Genomic DNA, 19,773 nt, shown 5'->3' with positions numbered 1-19,773 from the left:
CCCCTTGCTCTGAACAGATGAGTCAAAGGAAGAGCTATTTAGCCACAGTACCAGAAGACATGTTGGGCGAAAACCAAAGACAGCATTTGACCACAAGAACCTGATACCAACTGTAAAGCATGGTGGTGGAAATATTATGGTTTGGGGCAGCTTTGCTGCATTAGGGTCTGGGCAGCTCACCATCATAGAATCCACTATGAATTCTTCATTGTACCAGAGGGTGCTTGAGGATAATGTGAGGCCATCTGTCGGAAAGTTTTAGCTCAACCAAAGGTGGACATTGCAACATGACAATAACCCTAAACATGTCAGTAAATCCACCAAGGAATGGCTGAAAAGAAAGAAATGGAGGGTTCTGGAATGGCCAAGTCAAAGCCCGGATCTAAATCCCATCGAGATGTTGTGGAGGGGTTTGAAACGAGCTGTGCATGCAAGAAACCCCTCAAACATCGCACAGCTGAAAGAATTCTGCATGGAGGAGTGGCAAAAATTTCTCCCAATCGATGTCAGAGACTGGAAGACAGTTATAAGGAACGCCTACTTGAGGTTGTTTCTGCCAAAGGGGGCAATACCACCTATTAGAGCCAAGGGTGTACTTACTTTTTCCACATGCAAAATTTGCATTTATGTTTATTTAAATTATACAATGGACTACAAAATATAAATATTTCATGATATTTGTTATATTATATCACCTTTATCTATAAATATTGTTGAAATGGAGATCAAATAGCTGTATGTTGAAATATGTTGAAAAAGTCAAAACTTTACATGGGGTGTACTTACTTTTTCACGTGAGTGTATATATATATCTATATATATATATATATATATTGTTATGTCTGGTGGGTAGTGATATGTAGAGCAGGTAGAGCTGAATAGGTAACATGCTTCGAGGTGTCACGGTAAGGAAAACTATCTGTAATAAGTTCATGTATAGGCGTTTTGTCGGGTAAGGAGTATACTTGTGAACCTAACAGGAGGTTTGTGTGTTAAGTAGTGTAGGGATTAAGAAGTTGAGCCCCGGTGTGTCCTCACCTGGTAAGCCAAACCTTTGTCCCTTTTGGCACTGCAGACCAACATAGACATTCCGACGGATCCTTAGCACAACACTAAATAACGCCCTTCCCCCTGACATGACTTAGGAAGAAACCAGGCCAGGACACCGCCGCATGGCCGCCGCCATTTACACCTCCGACAGGCCTATCCACCTCGAATAGCACGCGCTATGACACCAGGAGCAGGGAGCGGGGGTGGGAGTGACGCAGTGGGCATGCACCTGGGCGAGCCGGCGAGTCGGTGGAGGAGACTGATTGGTTGGCAGTGCGCCAAGGCTGACATCACCGGCCAGCAGATATTAACGAGCGCCAAATGCCATTTTTGGGGAGAGTTGATTTTGAGACGTGGCAGGACTTGGGTGAAGTGAGTGAGTTGCGCAGAGATTCCTGGCAGATTCCTAGTCCTGGCAGTCCCGGTGTGATCTTGAGTCTGAAAGAGTTGTTGGTTCAGAGCAGTTGCGCGGCAGTTGGTTCGCAGTTCACGGCCTGAGTTGACCAGTAGTTGAGTTGCTCTCTTGGTGTTTGGACATCTACGCTCGTGCTCTGGCAGCCTCCAGCGGTGCTCGGTGCTTCGAGGTTTGGAGCGAGGGACTTCGTCGTGTGCGAACGGAGTGGGCGCTGGCTCGGGCCTTCGCGGCGCTTGTGGAGCTTGGAGCGAGGCCTCGTGGGTACATCAGGGCCGAGCGGAGCGGTGTTGGACGGCAGCCAAGAACAGGACGACAAAGACCAGATAAGCCCGAGCTCCGCAGTTACACTTTTCATGACGAGACAATTATTTTCTTTCGTATTCATATTCCCTCGTCTTGTATTTGATATCTGTGTGTGTGGGATCCCAAGTTAGGACTTAGGTTTATCGTCACATTTTCCTGTCCTTGCTTTTATTTGTATAAACCCTTGTATTATTTATATATATATTCCTGAACGCAGTTTTCCATGTGCTTTATTTAATTTGCAGCAGCATTGGAGACGTCCCAAAAACAGGTACGGCTGCAGGGCTCTCGCACCTCCCCTCCATCCCGCACGCTTTGGTGTAGCTTTTTGGTTCTGGAGTCCGCCATTGAGTTTTTGCCTCAGGGGCTAAGGCCTTCGCGATCGGTATCCGTGACAGCCTGATATTAATCAAAGACGGTCGCGCGACAATATGCAACCTCACAACTGGCCTGCCTGGCTCTATCGGCCGATGAAGACGTGATGTAAATGGGAATAGTGTCTACTACAGCAAAGTGACATCTACCCAAGGCAAACAACCCATGGACATGTACTTTGATTCTGATGTACCATATTGTCTTACAGAGCGTCGGTGTGCCGAAGCAGTTTCCTGGCGAGGGTTTTACTGGGTGGTTTGCCATTGCCTTGCCAGCAGTAGTTAGGGCAGAAATTTGGATCTTGTTTGTGGTGTGAGAGCTCGCCTACTCTTCGCGAAGGAAACCATGGGATCTTTAACGTCCACCAACGAATGTCAAATGTCAAATGCAGAAGGGACACCGGCTTTTTACGTCCATCCGCGGAACGGCATACACATTGAAGACACCCCGCCTGTGAAACACCAGCCCTTGACAGGTTAGCGGCGAGTGTACATACCTTCAAGGTATCCTGCCAGCCATGCTTTAAAATCAAAAGACATTATATAATTAACAAACTTTCATACAACAAGGAAAGCAGCATAAATTGGACAAATTGAAGAAAATCAAAGTGTTTTATTACATGGACATCTTAATAGTGGTAGAGATCAAGGACAATGCTGCTCATTTGCAAACAGGCTACACCTTGTATGATTATGGTGTACCATGTGCACTGAAGGAGGCACACCTGTCCAGTTTAGCAGTCATAGATATCTTCAGTGCTTTCTCGTCCTGCAGAGAGCTGCTGAGATATTGCTGTTGTACTTTTCCTTCTTCAAATTCCTGCAGGAGCTGAGCATTGCCTGTCCGCATGTGCTCGAGCTCTCGTTCTTGCTGTGCCTGCAGCTGGGCCGAGTTGCTTGCCCAGAGCTCCTCCAATGTTTCATGGGAAGCTGCCTGACACTGAAGCATAATAAAATGAAAGCCGACGTGACTGGAATCATAATTGTCCTGGTTACTACAAATGTCACCGAAGAGGCACAGAAACTGTCAGATTTACTCCAATAATTGACCACCCTGAGGGGCAACTGCTGCTGGGAGGGGGAAGCGGAGGGTCAAATCCGAGCGTGTGCTTGCAAGTGCAAAAACGTGGAGATTAAGGGAATTCTGAAATACTGCTTACGACCAGCTTGTCAAATGCAAAATTGAGGAAATTCAAAGGATACATACAACATTTACTCAAATATGCATTGCTTGAGTAACAAGGCAACGCTTTTCAACAGGTGGTGCACTCATTACCTGAAGGAAAGCGTTCACTTCTTGAAATTTGCACTGCAACTCCAGCTTTGCTTGCTTTTCAATTTCCTCCTTGATCCGTTGGATCTCCTCAGGCTTCAGCCGTTGCTTCATCTCCCTCTGCGCAGCCGCAAGCTGTTTGCGCACTTCCTTGTTGCTCTTTTCCAACTCCCTGTTCTCTCGTTGCAACCGGCGCAGTGTTCCCATTTCTTGCTCCAGCGTATGGTTGGTTCTCTCGAGTGCACGAGACCTGTCGAGCTCCATTTGGAGTTGACTTGTCAGTCTTTCGACCTACAGGAGTGAGTGATAAATCTATATGCTGCAAATGCAAAAATCACAATAAACTCTTCAACACATGGTGTGAGGCCCAAACTAGTGGGCCGACTGGCTCAGCGTAAAATAGAGATGCTGCACGACGAAACAACCTCGCAATGTTTTTCCTGTTTTCACAACTCGAGCACTGTGCAACTCACATTTAAAATTGATGTTCCGCGTGCATCTCCACAGTAGATATTGGGTCTTCGGTCGGCTTCTTTACATGACGCACGGAGTCTAACGATAACATGAGGATACGTCCATTAGGATGAGGACACGCAAAAACCACGTTGATCACGTGATTAAAACACTCGACATACTCGTCGTTATCCTTTTGGAGTTCCACGTTTTTCTTCTTCTCCTGCTCGTATTTCGCCCGGTCGACCCTCCGCAATTCGGACATTTTCTTCGCTTTCTTTCTCTCGGTCAACACCTGCACCAGGCAACGCAGTTGGTGCTTGGGATCAGATGATGTTCTTTTTTTTTCAGAGAGAATTGCAATCTGTTCACTTACACGAAAACCCATTAACATATGAATCATGATCTCGTCTTTTTATGGCCACGTCGTCCAAAAGTTACCAATATTTGTGCTCAGGCACTTGCATCGAATAAGACTAAATTTTTCTACTCAGCATATTTCACAAATTCGTCCTAATACAAACGTAAGCAATGTAGATGACCAATGCGTTTTGTAACTCACAAATCGCACACTTTCGATCCTTTACTCAAAGTCAATGTCTTCCCACATATCTACCTTCGCATTGAGATTCCTCTTTAGCTGCTGCAGGTCTGAGATGTTGTCCGACAGTGGAGACTCGAACTCGAGCTCGCGTTCTAAAGGCTCTTGGCAGCAATTGTTGTTCTGTGATCGAGCCGTGGCACCTGTGACCTGGATGGAACACAGTTAGTTATACAACTACTGAAGGAGCTCAAAACGACCTTTGTAATGTGTTTACAAACACACGTAACATGTGTGTTCAATCGCAAATAGTAACTAGAACAGCACTCGGTAGCCCACTGATAGGCTGGATCTGGATCCCTTCATGTCACTTACCCAACTCATCCACCAAGTTTTGTCTGAATCCGTCCAGAACTTTTTGAGATATCGTGCTATGTGTCGGTTTTAGGCCGATCACTCAATGGTGAAGAATCACTTTTAAAATTCTCAGATCCAGATCTTCACCAAAACTAATTATTTCGTCCTTGTCACATACACAACCTTTCCACCAAACTCGTCCGAATCCATCTTCAGCTTTTTGAGATATCTTGTTCACAGACGGTCAGACAGACAAACAAATCAGACGGGTGAAAACGTAACCTGCATCCACCTTCCGTGGTGGAGGTGGCGGAGGTAGCGTGGCGGAAGGAGCCAGTTTACCTTGAGTTGTTGGTTCTGCATCCTTTCCTGCTGGAGACTCATTTGAATCTCCTCCAAATTTGCTTTGTCCTGGATCAACAACAAAAAAAAGAAACGGTTTCCTTTACATTTAGATTTTCAGTGGGGATGTCATGAACGTACAAAGGTGATAGAACACCCTCGATAGGGCTAAAGAAGAATGGACATGAAGAACAAGGAATAACTCGGAATCTGTTCAACCATTAAATATTATCTTTTCTGCACTTGCGCCACACTGCGTCACGTTGCGTCCAACTTGCACTTGCGCCACATCCACCTGGACTTGCAGCACACACATTTCATTTTTAATGTATAATTACAAAGTGTGACGTTAATAAAAACCTGTAAGGCACACTGTAGCCTCATCTGTAAGTCTTGCATTTGCTTGTCAGCTTCATGAAGCTTTTTACCCAAATCACACTTCTCTTGCTCCAATCTGGAATGGATGGGAGCAGACAACAGGCACGCATTACAAAAAAAACATTGCACAACCGCCGTACGATTGCTCAAAATGGTTTATTGTTACCTTCTTAAACATACACAGATCGAGGTGTGTCGGCAAGTTGAATGGAACGAGTTATGAGGACAGCAATAAGTTGTTGTGATAATCTAACGGAAATGGGAACACGGACGTCCTATCAGTCCATTGATGCTGCCGTAGCAACGAGGTGTGCTCATCTCGAGACGGTCAAGGAGTTGGTTCAAGGAGAAGAGATATGCCGTGTGCCACGATAACCAAAATATCATTTGGAAAACTGCTGGAACCCGCCAGGAAGTGAAGGAAATTAAAAAAAGTAGCAACAATGATTTGCGCCATTAAAGGTACAGGTTACAAAACCATTAAAGCATTCCTGAACTGCTGGACAGAATTAACTGACAACTAGGGGTTGTACTCGGGCTACTCCCAACGTGGTTTGGGCGGGGGGGGGGGGGGGGTTTAGGGTGAGGTGGGGTGTAAGAAGTCAAAACTAGGACGGCACTCGGCAGAGCACACATCTCCGCCAGGCTGAATAGTTACGTGTTGTATCCACTGTTAGGCTAAATTTGGATCCAGACCTTCACCAAAATCGAATGAATTCGTCCTTGTCACACACCCAACCTGAATACCAAATTTTTCCCGAACCCATCCACAACGTTTTGAAATAACCTGCTCACAAACAAACCTTCGGTGACGGAGGTAGTAAACTGTGATAATACCCCTCTCCCAGTGGAGGCCACAGGTCCCCAAGGCATTGTTTTGGACGCAGCCTTTTTCCTCATCTATTCGGATGACGTCTCCGGCTTGTGGAAATCCTCTTCCTTTTTGCAGACGACTCCACATTGAGTCGTACAGTACCACATCCCTATGCTAGGTAGACTACATCTGTGTTTCTGCTGATGTGTAACTTATTGGGTTATTTTTGAAAAATGGAACATGTCTATCAATCCTGTGAAATCTCAACCTCACCCTATCGCTCTGGAAGGATTGTCAAATTAACCCACACATTGCCTTGGTCATCCACTGGACGAGATGCAGCCTCTTGAACCTCCAGGCCTCACAATCAGCTATGATCTTTCCTGGACAGACCACAGAGTAAAGTTGGCCTCCAAAGGCAGCCACAGACTGGGCGTCATCCGTCGATCCAAGCCTTTCCTTGGAAAATCAGAGCTCCTCGTATTCTTCAAGGCCTTTGTCCACATCTGTCCCTCCTGGATTGTTTGGAATCCAAAGCTCTCAAAATAGTTGGAATCTCTTGTGATGAGGCTGAAGCACAAAGCATGTTGCTCTCACATCACAAGCAGGTCGGTGGTTTCCGTTTTCTCCTGTCTATTCTCTGGTGTTGCTCCCTCTGCTATTTCAGTCCTCTGACCCTGCCTAGCTCCTCCAGAATGCATGCGTTCTCCCAGTATCCCCCTCCTGGTTGGGTTTCCAAAATCATGGCTGTCTTTACACCTCAACTCTTTTATTCCTTACTTCTCCAATCTATGGAACCCATATTCCAGAAGCTGTTATGTCTCACTCTTAACTCCAGGACTCAAACAAGCTGCACATTGTCATCCCCAATTGTGATCCATTATATTTATTACCCCCATTAACCTTTTCTAACCCCACCATTTCACTTGCTAGTTTAAGTGTTTGCTCCCTTCTTCCCTCTCTTTTCTTGTCCATTAATTCCCTTGAGGTTTGTCCCACTGCCATTCGACCTGGCTCTTCCATGATCCTCACTCCTGCAAAGAAAAGAAAGAACATTCTGGGGGAATTAACCTGTCTAGAACTCTGGAAGACTCAACTCATCCGTAATTCTGGGCGAATTAATCCATCTGATTCTGGGGAAATTAACCTCTCGGAAGGGATGGGTTCTTTGCTGGTGATAACAAAACGCAAACAAAATAACATCCCAGCATGCTTAGGGTCATGTATAAAAAATGAAGACCTGAGAGGAAGTAGTACTTTAGTCTTTTGGGACTGCCGCTTCCGGTCTTGCCAGCGAGGTTTCGTTTATTCGCAGCTGTCCACGCTCTCCATCGAAATCGAAGTTAAGTAATTGTTCCCATTTGTATTTTCGTTATAACTGTATTTATTTTATGGTGTGTGTACGTATAGTGTGTCCCGAGGAAGATTCTCGGTGTACATCTTTCATACCATTACCTGTATAGAAAACCATGTTAATTTGTGTCGTGTCTTTTGAGGCCTTGTACAGTGTCCAACCTTGGTTTGTTTTTCTCTCAGCGGTCCGTCGTTTGTGCTCCAATAACTTTCGTTCTCTGTTTTTCCCAGTCTTTTCACCCCATAGCCTACTTCCTTGTTTAAAATCTCATCTCAAAAAAAAAAAAAAAAAAAAAAAAAACATTTCCTTCTCTGTTCTTATTCGTTGTTCTCATTCGTTTATTCGTTCTTATTCGTTCGTTCGTTCTTCGACCACGTGTTTCTCCCCCATTTCCCCAGATAGTTTTCACTGTTAAACTTTAAAATGTTTCAACTTTCCCCTCAAGTTCTGTATTCTGTCGTATATTATAACACCTTTTTCTTCTTCTTCTTTAAAAGGTTGCTTTCGACTTGCTCACCAAATCTATTCATCCCCAAAAAAATTTCCATCTCTTACAGTGCCTCTTTTCTACATTCCCTAAACTCTTCTGCACTCCATCCTCCCTCCAGCGTCCTTAACCGTATTTTTGACTCAAAGGTCACCAGAAACTCATTTTGCAATAAATGTTCGTTTCCCATTAATCGTACACTTTCTAAAATCCAATCTCACCCCTCCCCTCCAAATCTTCCCCATAACCCCTCCCCTCCAAATCTTCCCCATCACCCCCTCCCCTCCAAATCTTCCCCATCACCCATCCCTTTCAAATCTTCCCCCTTGCCCCTCCCCTCCAAATCCTCCCCATCACCCATCCCTTTCAAATCTCCCCCCTTACCCCTTCCCTCCTAAACTCCCCCAAAACCCCTCCCCTCCAAGACTCCCCCTCGCCCCTCCCCTCCTAGACTCCCCCCTCACCCCTCCCCTCCAAATCTCCCCCAGATTCGATCCCTTTCAAATCCCTCCCCTTGTCCCTTCCCTCCTAAACGCCCCGCTCGCCCCTCCCCTTCAAATCCCCCCACCCTCATTTCTTCTCAATTCCCCTCCTCTCACCCCTCCTCCTCAAAGCATCCTCCCCACTTCTTCCCCCTTCCAACTCTCACCTCCATCTCCCCCAACCTTCTGCCTCGCTCGTCCCCCTCCTCAACTAACACCTCACTGTGCCTCACCCAATCACCATCAAACCTTTTGTCCGCCACATCCTTCCATTTCTCCGAGCTATTCTGAAATCTCTGACACACCTTCAACAGCTCTCCCTACCTCTTCCACCTCTTCCACATCTTACCCCACCTCTCCTCTCCACTGTTCTGTATCCGATGCTCCCCCTTCCTCTTCATTAACGGTATAGACCTCAAACATCCGGGGCCTTCGTTCAAACTTAACTGATCTCTCCATACAGGTTGCTTCTGACAAACCAGACGTGATCTGCTTAACAGAAACTTTCCTCCTTCATGATGTCTCTGATTCCTCAATATCTCTCCCGGGTTACTCCCTCCTCCGGTATGATAGACCTGAGCCTCGTCCTGGAGGTGAGGTTGCTATCTTTAGCAAAAACTCTCTTCCTCACTCGCCCTGCACTGCACTCTCTCCACCTCACCCCCAGGAATACCTCTGGCTACGGCTTCCCCTTCGCTCCCACCTCTTGTTCATATATGTGTTGTACCATCCACCAAACAGTGATGACTCCATTTACATCTCGCTGTCTGATAATATGGACCAACGTTTATCGACTCATCCCAACTCTCTCTTCCTCATATGTGGTGATTTTAATTGTCACCATGCCAGTTGGCTGGGTGTGGGTTCCTCTCTCACCAGCCATGGCTCCTCAGCAAAGGACTTCTGCGACTTACTGGGACTGACACAATCTGTCAATTTCCCGACCCGGATCTCAGTCAACGGAGCATCTTCTCTTCTGGACTTGGTTATGACTAACTTCCCTGAAAATGTCTGCTGCTCTTCTTCTACTCCAATCGGCTCATCTGATCATGTGCTTGTTAAAGTGGACATCTCTCTGACCATTCTCAGGGAGCCTGCTCAGCGTCGACGAGTCTGGCATTTCACTGAGGCCAACTGGCACGGTCTTCAAGCAGCCATCAATCATCTGGACTGGTCTCCCATCTCTACCACCTCTGACATCAACTCATCCTGGGAATTCTTCCAAAGTAAATTGCTCTCTCTCTTGCAGAGATTTATCCCATCTCGTCTTCAGTTGTCATACCCTTCCTCCCGTCCATGGTACATGGAATCTTGTGGTGAGGCTGTTGCACAGAAACAACTTGCTTTCGTCTCCTGGAAAGCAAATCCAATGGAACGAAATCTCATTTCCTTTCACAAAGCCCGAAACAAGTGTGTGTCCACCCTCAGGAGAGCCAGGAAACAATATCTCTCCGTTCTCAAGCCCGAACTCTCTTATCTGTCTCCCTCTTCCAAATCCTGGTGGCGTCTGGTCAAATCTGTTTCTGGTGTTTGTTCCCCCTCCATCCCCTCCCTTACCTCAAACGGCTACACAGCTGACTCCGCACGTGAAAAAGCTGAATGGCTCAACTCTGTGTTTGCCTCTAAATCTTGTGTCCCAAACCCATCCCTCTCTGTACCCAACGTACCCAGTCGTACCCAGCTGCTCCTGGACTCCGTGTCCTTTCCTCCTGACAAGGTGGAAAAGTTTCTGTCAACCCTCGACTCTGATTCTGCAACTGGACCTGAGGACATCAGCCCACGGGTCCTAAAATCCTGTTCTTCTGCTCTTTCACTCCCTCTCTCTGTTCTCTTCACCCTCTCTTTTGCTCAAGGTCAACTGCCATCTGCTTGGAAATCAGCCAACATCACCGCTTTACACAAAAAGGTGCAAAAACAGATCCTAGCAACTACAGACCAATCAGCCTTCTCCCAATTATCAGCAAAGTCATGGAATCCATCATTGCTTCGGATATGAAATCTTTCCTCTTCTCCAATGGCTTGATCTCTGATCATCAATTTGGTTTCAGACCAGGTCACTCTACTCTGGACATGCTGCTTCTGCTGTCTCAACAATGGATGGAGGTCCTCAATGCCAAACAGGAAATTAGAGCTGTCTCCCTCGACATATCACGTGCCTTCGATATGGTCTGGCACCCCGCTCTGCTCACCAAACTCTCCTCCTTTGGTATCCATGGAAATCTCCATGCATGGCTGGCGGACTTCCTCTCTGGTCGTCGTCAACGTGTGGCCCTGAATGGGTTTCTCTCATCTCCTCTTCCTGTTCAGGCTGGAGTTCCCCAAGGCAATGTTCTGGGCCCTGTGCTTTTTCTGGTCTTCATCTGTGATCTTTCTGACTCTCTTGAAAATCCTCTCTATCTCTTTGCTGATGACCACTCTCTGCCGCTCCATTCCTCATCCCTCAGATCGGCAGTCTGCAGCCTCCTCACTCTCTGCAGACGTGGACAAAATCACAGACTGGGCAAACAAGTGGAACATGTCTTTCAATCCTGACAAATCTCACACTCTTGAGATGTCTCTCCGAAAAGACCGACTGGACAACCCTCCCATCTATTTTCTGAATAATCCTCTCCAAGAAGTTCTGTCACTCAAGCTTTTGGGTCTCACTATCTGCCATGATCTTTCCTGGGAAAACCACATTTCCAAGCTGGCCTCCAAAGCCAGTCACCGACTGGGAATCCTCCGTCGTGCGAAGTCCTTCCTTGGCACACCAGAGCTCCTCACCACATGCAAGGCTTTCATCCGCAGCTCAATGGAGTGCTGCTCTCCCCTCTGGGCTGGTGCTCCTGCCTCACACCTAGCTCGTCTTCACGCTGTTGAAACCAAAGCGTTCAGAATCATTGGAATCTCCCGCGATGACGCTATCTCCGAGGGCCTTTCACTTACTCACCGCAGGCCGGTTGCTGGTCTTTCCGTCTTCTGCCAACTCCTCTCCGGCCTTGCTCCCCCAGCTCTCTCCCCAAATATCCGCAAGTGCAAATATCTCTCCCCAAAGCTCTCTCCCCAAATAGGCTCTGTCCCCCAAATATTCCTACAGGTCGCACAAGATCTGCCTGCAACCCTCTTATAGTTAAACTGCCAAAATCAAGACTCTCTGCTCACCTTCACTCCTTCATTCCTCTTTTCTCCCGCCTCTGGAACAAACTCCCTCACTCTCTTCAATCCCACTCCTCCCTCCAGGTCTTTAAAATGGCTGTTCACCACCATCTCTTATCTTCCCCAATCCAAAACCTTGATCTTTTCTGCCCCCGCTAATTTCACCCCAAATCCACTTTTTTGAGGTGCCGACTTCTTTCCTGGGAGTCCTTGGTGTCCTTGCGTTTTATACCTATCCTGCCTCCCCCCAGGCCCTCTCCCTCCCTCACATCTCCCGATGTCCCTGCTCTCAAATGTTGTGGTTGTGTGCTTCCTCCCCTTCTCTCCCCATCTTGTCGACCGCTCCCCTTTTTATATACTTTGTTTGCTTGTTTGTTTGATTTGTTTGTTTGATAAATGTTAGCTCTTTCACGAGCCTCGACTCTGTATACAAAAAAAAAGAAGAAAAAAAGTCACATTCTAGGGCAAAGTGAGTTAGAACCAGGAACTCCATCTACAGTATGGTAACGATCCATGTCTAATATTTTTGCATAGTGGTAGTTTGTGACTTCAGTACTTCTTCCACTTGGCTCTTCATGCTGCACAGGTCTGGTTGCTTATAAGTATGGCTGCAAGAGGAGACCCCCCTCCAAAGCACGTATGGTCGCCCATGCTCATCATCATATGTTATGACCTTCTCAGTCATCAGATCTGAAACCAATCAAGCATTTATGGGATATTCGGAAGACAGCGTTCTCCACCTCCATCAAACAGGTGTGAGTTGATTGATGTTCTTGTGGAAGTAGGGTGCTGCATCCTTCCTGCAGAATTGCAGACGATGGTGGACTCTATGCCACGGCACATACAGGCCATACTGGCCACACGCGATGGCCCAGCGCCCTATTAAGCGACTTCACATTGGTGTTTCCATTTTTGTCCACGAGCTCTATGTTGACGGTGTGATGCCCAAAGTCATTGAGCGGTTACAATGAACAGAAAGCAATTGACAGCCTCGCGATTTGCAAATCCACCCCGCAAGTGCAACGCATTAAAAATCTCTGAAGCACAAGGTGTGGCAAATGTGAAGCGCAATAAAAGGTCAAATTATGCCCAAGCACTTACCGCTGCACCTCAGCTTGCATCCTTGCATTTTCATTGCTCAATTCCATCTGGGTGGAAGCCTGCTGCTGGAGCTGCTCGTTCAATGCTGAGACGTTGTGCTTCAGTTGATCGACGATATTGCGAAATTCCTCCTTGCTTCGTGCTAGCTCATTTCTACTTTCCACCAACTGTAGGGTAAGGGAGAATAGAATTTCATTGCCTTCCAATGTGTAAGTAGGCCTCCAGGTAGGCATCTATGCACCCTGGCCCAGAGGAATAGTATCCATCGTCAATTGAAACCCTTGAGCTTCAACAGAGATGAATGAGAGCAGAGTAACCATATATGCATCACATTAGGTTTAAGTGACAATAACCACCTGCATAAGGTATTTGTACATTGAGGGTCGATTTGCATCGAGACAGATTTGAATTGGAGGTGGCAAGGAAGTGGATGAAGTTGGATATGTTGGAACAGAGAAAACCAATGGAGACATTTGTACATGAAAAAGACAAAGAATACACCACAAGTCTATTCTCAATTAAATATATATAAACATATTGTGACGTGATACGAGACATCGGTGTACTTCTTTACGTGCATCTCCAACACAGGAAATGGATTACGATTATGAACCCATCGACACAGGAAATGAGGTCCAAGCATCTTGAGCTGTGTCGAGAGAAGTGAACTCCAAACAAACTGACCCTCACACGATGCAAGCAGACGAGACTGCTGGCCTAATGCCCCTTTCTCAAGTACGACCTGTTCCATAATTGTGGCCCTACTGGCCCACACGAGATGTCAGGCTTGGCAGAAGCCAATGTGTTGGGTAATCATCCTAAAACTGGGCCGAGCAGAGGCAAGTAACAAATGGAATGAAACATGAACACAAATAATGGGAATGTAAAATGGGAATGCTGTGCGCTGAACAAACTTGATAGCTGAGGCTTTCAGCATTCTGCTGGGCACTTGCCCTCTCCGTCTGCAGCTGCTCTCTCTGGCTCCGCTGTTTGACTTCCATCACCTCAACATTAGCTTCCGACATGGCCAACTTATTCAGGGCATCTGCCATGTCTTGTTTTAGTTGTCGCATTTTGTCCTGTGCAGTAGTTGAATAATCATTACTCATGCACTAATTATAGCCATCGCACATCTCATCTCGTATCCCTTTAGCCCTCCCCCCCTTCTTACAAAACATGCACGCTCCACCCCCATACTACTAACCATGGCTGCCACGTGACTCCACACCTCTACTATAAATGGCCACGGCACGACTTTACTCCCCAACTACAAATAGCCATGGCACAATCCCACTCCTCTCCAAATCATGCCAGCCGCACAACTCCACTCCTCTAGTACAAATGTCTGCGGCACGACTCCACCCTCCTACTAACCTTGGCAACAGAACGACTCCCCTCCCCTACTAATCATGACAGCCACACCACTGCACTCACCCACAAACCACGCCCATCACATGGCACCACTCTACTCTATATTGATTTTACATGAAATGGAGCAAGTGCCATGCAATTACCGCTGTCTTCTCCTGGTCTTCCTCATATTTCTGAACAATTGTTTCCGGGCCTTCACATTTGCGCACAGTTTCTTTGTTTCTCTGCACTTGCTGGTTTCTTTCTCCTTGTAACCTTGATAAAGCGTCCTTGAAGTTCGTCTGAATATCAATGAGTGCTTTTTCCTTCTGAGTATCTTTGACATTAGCGTCCTCCAACTCTTGCCTTTGATACGCATTGTCACACTGTGCCTGAAGCAATCTGTCCTTCATTACCTCCTCTCGAGCAAGCAGCCTGCCATGCATTTCTTTCTGGTTTTGGAGCTGCCGATTTAGCTTCTGGAGCTGCAAGCTCGTTTTCTGCAGCTCCTTCTCAGAGTTTTCACGCAGCAAACTTTGTTCTGGAAGTCGTAGACTTGCTCCATGAAGATCCCTCTTCTGTCCTTCCAGTTGTTTCAGCTCCATCAAGAGGCCACCAATGCGATCCTCTGCCTCGGCCAGATTTTTCTCTAGTCGTTGCTTCTGGTGTTCAATGTCCTGATGATCTCGCTGCTGCAAGGTGTTCGACTCCACATCCTTGCGACGCTCCTTTTCCAGCTCATTCGCAACCGATTCGAGCCGAGTTTCTGTCGACTTCAATTGAATATCGGAATGTTTCCGGCCCTTCTGTTCTTGAAGCAATGCTGCTTTTAAAGAACCGATCTCGAGCGTTGCTTCAGCTAGCTTCTCATCACACAAATGTGTTTGTTTTTCATGGGTTTCCAGCTTTTCCCTCAAAATGTCATTTTCAACGCCTAAACTCTCTTCCACCTCAATCCTCTCCAGCAGCTGTGTTTTGATGCTAAATATTTCAGCCTTGAGTTAAACATCACTTGCCAATCCCAGGCCTGTGTTGAGATCTGCCTCCTATATGGAGACAAGAGCAGACATATGTATTTCAACAAGATTCTTGAAAGAAAAATTTAAAAAACAGAATTTTCAAGTGAAAATCAAGGCATAAAAACATTGAGGCTGAGAAACTGAGTCTCCAGGGTTGCTAGCTCAACCATACGATGCAACAGCAATTTCCTTGAGCAGGAAGAACAAAAGTGTTCGCAAAAGGCCACATGGTATTGCAATACCCACCGACATACAGGCCTTGGCATTCCTTCTTTTCTCAAGCTCCAAGAGCTTTTGCAACTCTTCTTCCCGTGCCAACCACGTGTTTTGCTCCAGCAGAAAATGCTGCTTCCTCTCATCCCTTTGCTTTTCAAGCTGTTCGGTCACAATCAATTTGGATATTAGAGGGGAAGAGGATTAGGGTAGTGCATTTGTTTTAAAGGATAAAAACAAAACTATTCCTTGTGCGAAGTACGAGTCTCAACCAAAGCGTTTGGAGGAATCACAAATGTAAGGCAAAATAAGGCTTAAAAAGTTTCCACGCATGAGACAAAGATGGACAGCTGAAGAACAGAACAATTTCGCCATGTGTAGTGCAGCGCAATTACAGTGTCATGTTCTTGTCATAACAAGTCACCGGTTCGGAGAAGAGATAGAAAATGAGAGAATTTTTCATGCACTGTTGCAGTCGCCAGACCGTTCCGGTTTCCCGTTGGAATCCAGTAAGTGGTTTTGGTAGTAGAGGCTCGTGCATTTTTGGTGGAACAAGTGCTTCACATTTGTTACGGGGTCCTCCCCTATCCTCTGGTCTCGGTAAACCTCCGAAACCCGAGGAAGTCCCCGGCAGAAAGATGTGTTGGCCTTGGTTGAAAACAAGCCAATCAATAACGAGTCCACACCAAGGGTTACGAACAAACCACAATATATTATAAATCCCACACAAGAATCACGACCCAATTAGTACAGCACTTCCAAATATAATTCCTATCTACAGGTGGCGCCACCTTATCGAGGCCCTTAACCCCCAAAACTCACGGCCCTTTCCCCAATGTCTCTGTACTCCTCCAAGGCGGCGTCGTTTCGCTCCAGCGATCGTGGAATCAATTTCCGATTCAAATCCTTGGAAGCGGAGACGATCGAACCAACCCGCAGATCACGTGGTCCAATCCCCAGCACGATGGCGGTAGAATGGAAAACCTCCTAAAGACGATTTCTGGCACGTACACGGTTGCGGTTCAATCCACGAGTCTCCTCAATAACCCTCCAAAAGCCACTGTCTTGTACAGCCGTCTCCGGCAAATCACCGGAGAATAACGCCCGGCCGACGCGACACAAAAACCTGGTCACTGCCGGTTGAGCGCGTGGCGAAGATGGCAGACGGCTTTCTCTCGCACCCGGGTTTGGAGATGAGGATACTCGGCAACCTCAACAAGGATACCCGACGACGCAGGCTCTGCAGCAATCCGGCGATCTCCTATCGCGCGGACTTCTTTTCAAGGGGGCAGAGTTCCCTTGTCCGGTACGTTTGACTGCTCGGTCCGGAGCTGCTCTTCTCCCTCAATCCCTATCTCTTCCGGGTCATGATCCGATTTCCGGCCACATTTTATCAGGAGCGCTTTTAACCATTTTAACCACAACAAGCATCATCTGGAATCAACCATGAACAAGAACCACCATAATTAGGGCCGGTATCCGTAACACATTGCAGTCGAGTATAGTGAGAAGGTGAAATGGAAATTTGCGGAAGCGTTTCCCGATACTGTTGTGCTAAATCGCAACGCAGTTGGACGCAGTGGCAGTTAATTAATAAATTCCATAAAACTGGATCAGCGGCAGACGTGCTGACATCAGGCAGGACAGCAGTGTTAACGGAGGGGACAGCTGATTGGGTGTTGCAAAGCCTCAAAAAATCCGTTTGCAGATCATCACAGCAGACAGATTTCAGACTTATGATCACAGCAGACACTTATGACGGTGCATGCAATGCTCTACAGAAGCACTTGTACCTGCATCCCGACAGGATTTGTTCAGCTCGGTGTATGCTGTACAGGGATTTTTTTTAGTCCGTTCCCCGTGCAGCGGGAGACGGGGTTTTGCAATCACTTCTGTGTATCTATGTGTCTGTACGGGCCGTAACCTTTTTATCATTTGAGCTTTTGTCATCAAAATTTCAGTCAAGGTTGAGAGAATATGGAGAAGACAAATAAATAATTTGGTCCAAAGGTCACAGGTCTGTGTCACCTAAAATCATCAATTTTCATCGAATTAACATGAAATTTTAAGGATTTGCACACTGGGTTACTGAATTGGTTCACCAATCAAAAGCTAGAAGTCGATTGTTTTTAAAGAACAAAAGATCAAAGGTCAAGGTTGCATAAAACCACCAATTTTCATCCAATTGACTTGAAATTTGAAGAGGGTTTGTATGTTGGATTACTGAAGCCTATTCCTTTTGAGGTAAAAAGGTCATGGTCACCTAAAAGTCAGTTTTTTTGTTGTTGTTTTTTCGCTGTTTTAATCATGTTTGGCATATGGAAGAAGACTGGAAACAAAGCGGACGTGGACGGGCTTTGCATTTTCAGATGCTTTCGAGTAAATCATCGTTTTGCTCAACATTTGTTTCAACTTAAAGCTCGTTCACACTCAGGTGCCAAGGGTATAAGTGCACAGGACCTTTTAAAATCACCCTGTATAATGCAAACCCCATCAACCGCCATACCTGCTTGACATTTCCGAGGAGAAAGTTTATTTCCAGCTGCTGTTTCTCTATTTCCAGGTGAAGATTTTGTTCACGCCGAAGCACCTGCTGCAGATACCCTTCTCGTTCTTGCAGCTGTTCCTGGTCGTGCTTGTACAGATCGTCAACGGCCTTCCGCCTTTCCCCCTCCTGCTCTGTGGTGAACCTGCATAACGCGCGAGGTGCACAGTTTCCCTTTCTCGTACATTCGATCAGAACAATTCCAAGTCATGAAATATAAATGGCCATAACTATTGAGAAAAAAGGTTTTTCACTATTCACTTCATTCAGCATCTGCCTTATCTTGAGCGTCACAGCGGATGCTTCAGGACCTTGCGCATTCGAGCTGCGTTTCCAACTTTGCAATGTTCATCTTCAATTCCACATGCTTCTCCTGGAGATTGTCTAGCTCTTGTTGCAGATCGTTTCTCTTGCTCTCCATCTTCCTGAGCTGATCCTTCAGTCGTTGCGAGTTGCTGTATTCTCTCTGCAGCGTGCTGCGGGATTCCAACAACTCAGTTTGCAGTCGTACCAGTCTGCTCAAATCTGCAACCGAAAAAGCAGACCAATGCATGACAGACTCCATCTATATGAGCTCACATATTTAGAGTTGAACATGGTGGCTGGCATCTGCAATCTAATTTCCGAAAGACTTGGCTTAAGTGAGCAAAAGGAAAGGATATTTCAGCAAAATCAATTCATCAAAATAAAGAAAAAAAGACGAAAGAAATATCGAGGAACTTGTGCATGTGAAAGTTGGAGTAAGATGGCAAAGTCGTCAAACGAAATTTCTGTGGGTATTCATCACTCATTTTTGACTCTCTTGTCGTCGCAACATCTAAAGGCAGCTCGAGAACGAAACGCACTGCTAAAGCTCAAGTAAGCACTAAGTTTGCAGCAACAGTACAAATCCATCCTTGACTGCTTAAAGCCACATTTTATCGAGATTTATCATCACACGAAGAGGGGGAAATCACAGCTCTTCAATCATGAAAGAAAAGCCGGTTCCAGTTGCCTGCCATTGCACTGTACGGGTAAAACAAAAAAATCCAATGATCAGCATCGTGAAATCAGGTTCACCTGCACGCTCACAAGAGCTGTAAGCAGATGGCTCGGTACATATGGCTTCCTCTTCTTCAAGATCGGACCAATTGTTGAGATTTTCCACCACCTCCGTATTGAAGGTATGAAGTATGAAGTACCCACTGCATGCACCAGCACGTTATTGTTTTGTATTGGTTTTGATGTAAACCGATCAAGCATCCAAAACTGAACCCAGAGAAGACCATGCAAAGAAGAGTGTGGTGACACAATGATGTCTTCCAATCAAGGTGTGTGTGTTTATCATTGTGTGTGTGTGTATCATTGTGTGTGTGTGTGTGTGTGTGTGTGTGTGTGTGTGTGTGTGTGTGTGTGTGTGTCAATGTATATGTGTGTCAGTGTGTGTGTGTGTGTGTGTGTGTGTGTATCAGTGAGTGTGTGTGTATCACTGTGTGTGTGTCAGTGTGTGTGTCAGTGTGTGTGCGTGTCAGTGTGCGTGTGTGTGTGTGTGTGTGTCAGTATGTGTGCGTGTCAGTGTGTGTGTGCGTGTGTATGTCGGTGTGTGTGTGTGTCAGTGTGTGTGTGTCAGTGTGTGTGTGTGTCAGTGTGTGTGTGTGTCAGTGTGTGTGTGTATATCAGTGTGGGCATACATCAGTGTGGGCATGTGTGTGTGTATGTGTGTGCAGTATCAGTGTGTGTGTGTATGTGTGTATCAGTGTGTGTGTCAGTGTGTGTGTGTATCAGTGTGTCAGTGTGTGTGTGTGTAT

The 19,773-nt window shown here is 46.4% G+C and overlaps 2 protein-coding genes across 2 annotated transcripts in view; both read right to left on the bottom strand.

Moving 5' to 3' along the window:
- Positions 1–15,202, bottom strand: part of LOC144891684 (ankyrin repeat domain-containing protein 26-like) — a 27,394-nt gene extending 12,192 nt beyond the window's left edge. The window contains exons 1-10 of the mRNA XM_078775497.1: positions 14,374–15,202; positions 13,774–13,938; positions 12,860–13,026; positions 5,469–5,562; positions 5,109–5,177; positions 4,485–4,619; positions 4,051–4,163; positions 3,889–3,967; positions 3,419–3,706; positions 2,868–3,082 (exon numbers count right to left, since the gene is read on the bottom strand). Coding sequence (XP_078631623.1) covers positions 2,868–3,082; positions 3,419–3,706; positions 3,889–3,967; positions 4,051–4,163; positions 4,485–4,619; positions 5,109–5,177; positions 5,469–5,562; positions 12,860–13,026; positions 13,774–13,938; positions 14,374–14,814 — 1,766 coding nt within the window. The 5' untranslated portion in view covers positions 14,815–15,202. The remainder of the gene's footprint in view (positions 1–2,867; positions 3,083–3,418; positions 3,707–3,888; positions 3,968–4,050; positions 4,164–4,484; positions 4,620–5,108; positions 5,178–5,468; positions 5,563–12,859; positions 13,027–13,773; positions 13,939–14,373) is intronic.
- LOC144891577 (uncharacterized) overlaps positions 15,202–19,773 on the bottom strand; it is a 21,436-nt gene continuing 16,864 nt past the window's right edge. The window contains exons 2-6 of the mRNA XM_078775185.1: positions 19,046–19,170; positions 18,298–18,511; positions 17,948–18,131; positions 15,475–15,603; positions 15,202–15,255 (exon numbers count right to left, since the gene is read on the bottom strand). Coding sequence (XP_078631311.1) covers positions 15,211–15,255; positions 15,475–15,603; positions 17,948–18,131; positions 18,298–18,511; positions 19,046–19,170 — 697 coding nt within the window. The 3' untranslated portion in view covers positions 15,202–15,210. The remainder of the gene's footprint in view (positions 15,256–15,474; positions 15,604–17,947; positions 18,132–18,297; positions 18,512–19,045; positions 19,171–19,773) is intronic.

Source organism: Myxine glutinosa, chromosome 4, assembly GCF_964187855.1.
Source record: "Myxine glutinosa chromosome 4, kmMyxGlut1.1, whole genome shotgun sequence".
Taxonomy (NCBI): domain Eukaryota; kingdom Metazoa; phylum Chordata; class Myxini; order Myxiniformes; family Myxinidae; genus Myxine; species Myxine glutinosa.
The sequence above is the reverse complement of the archived record's forward strand: the minus strand, read 5'-3'. Positions and strand labels throughout refer to the sequence as shown.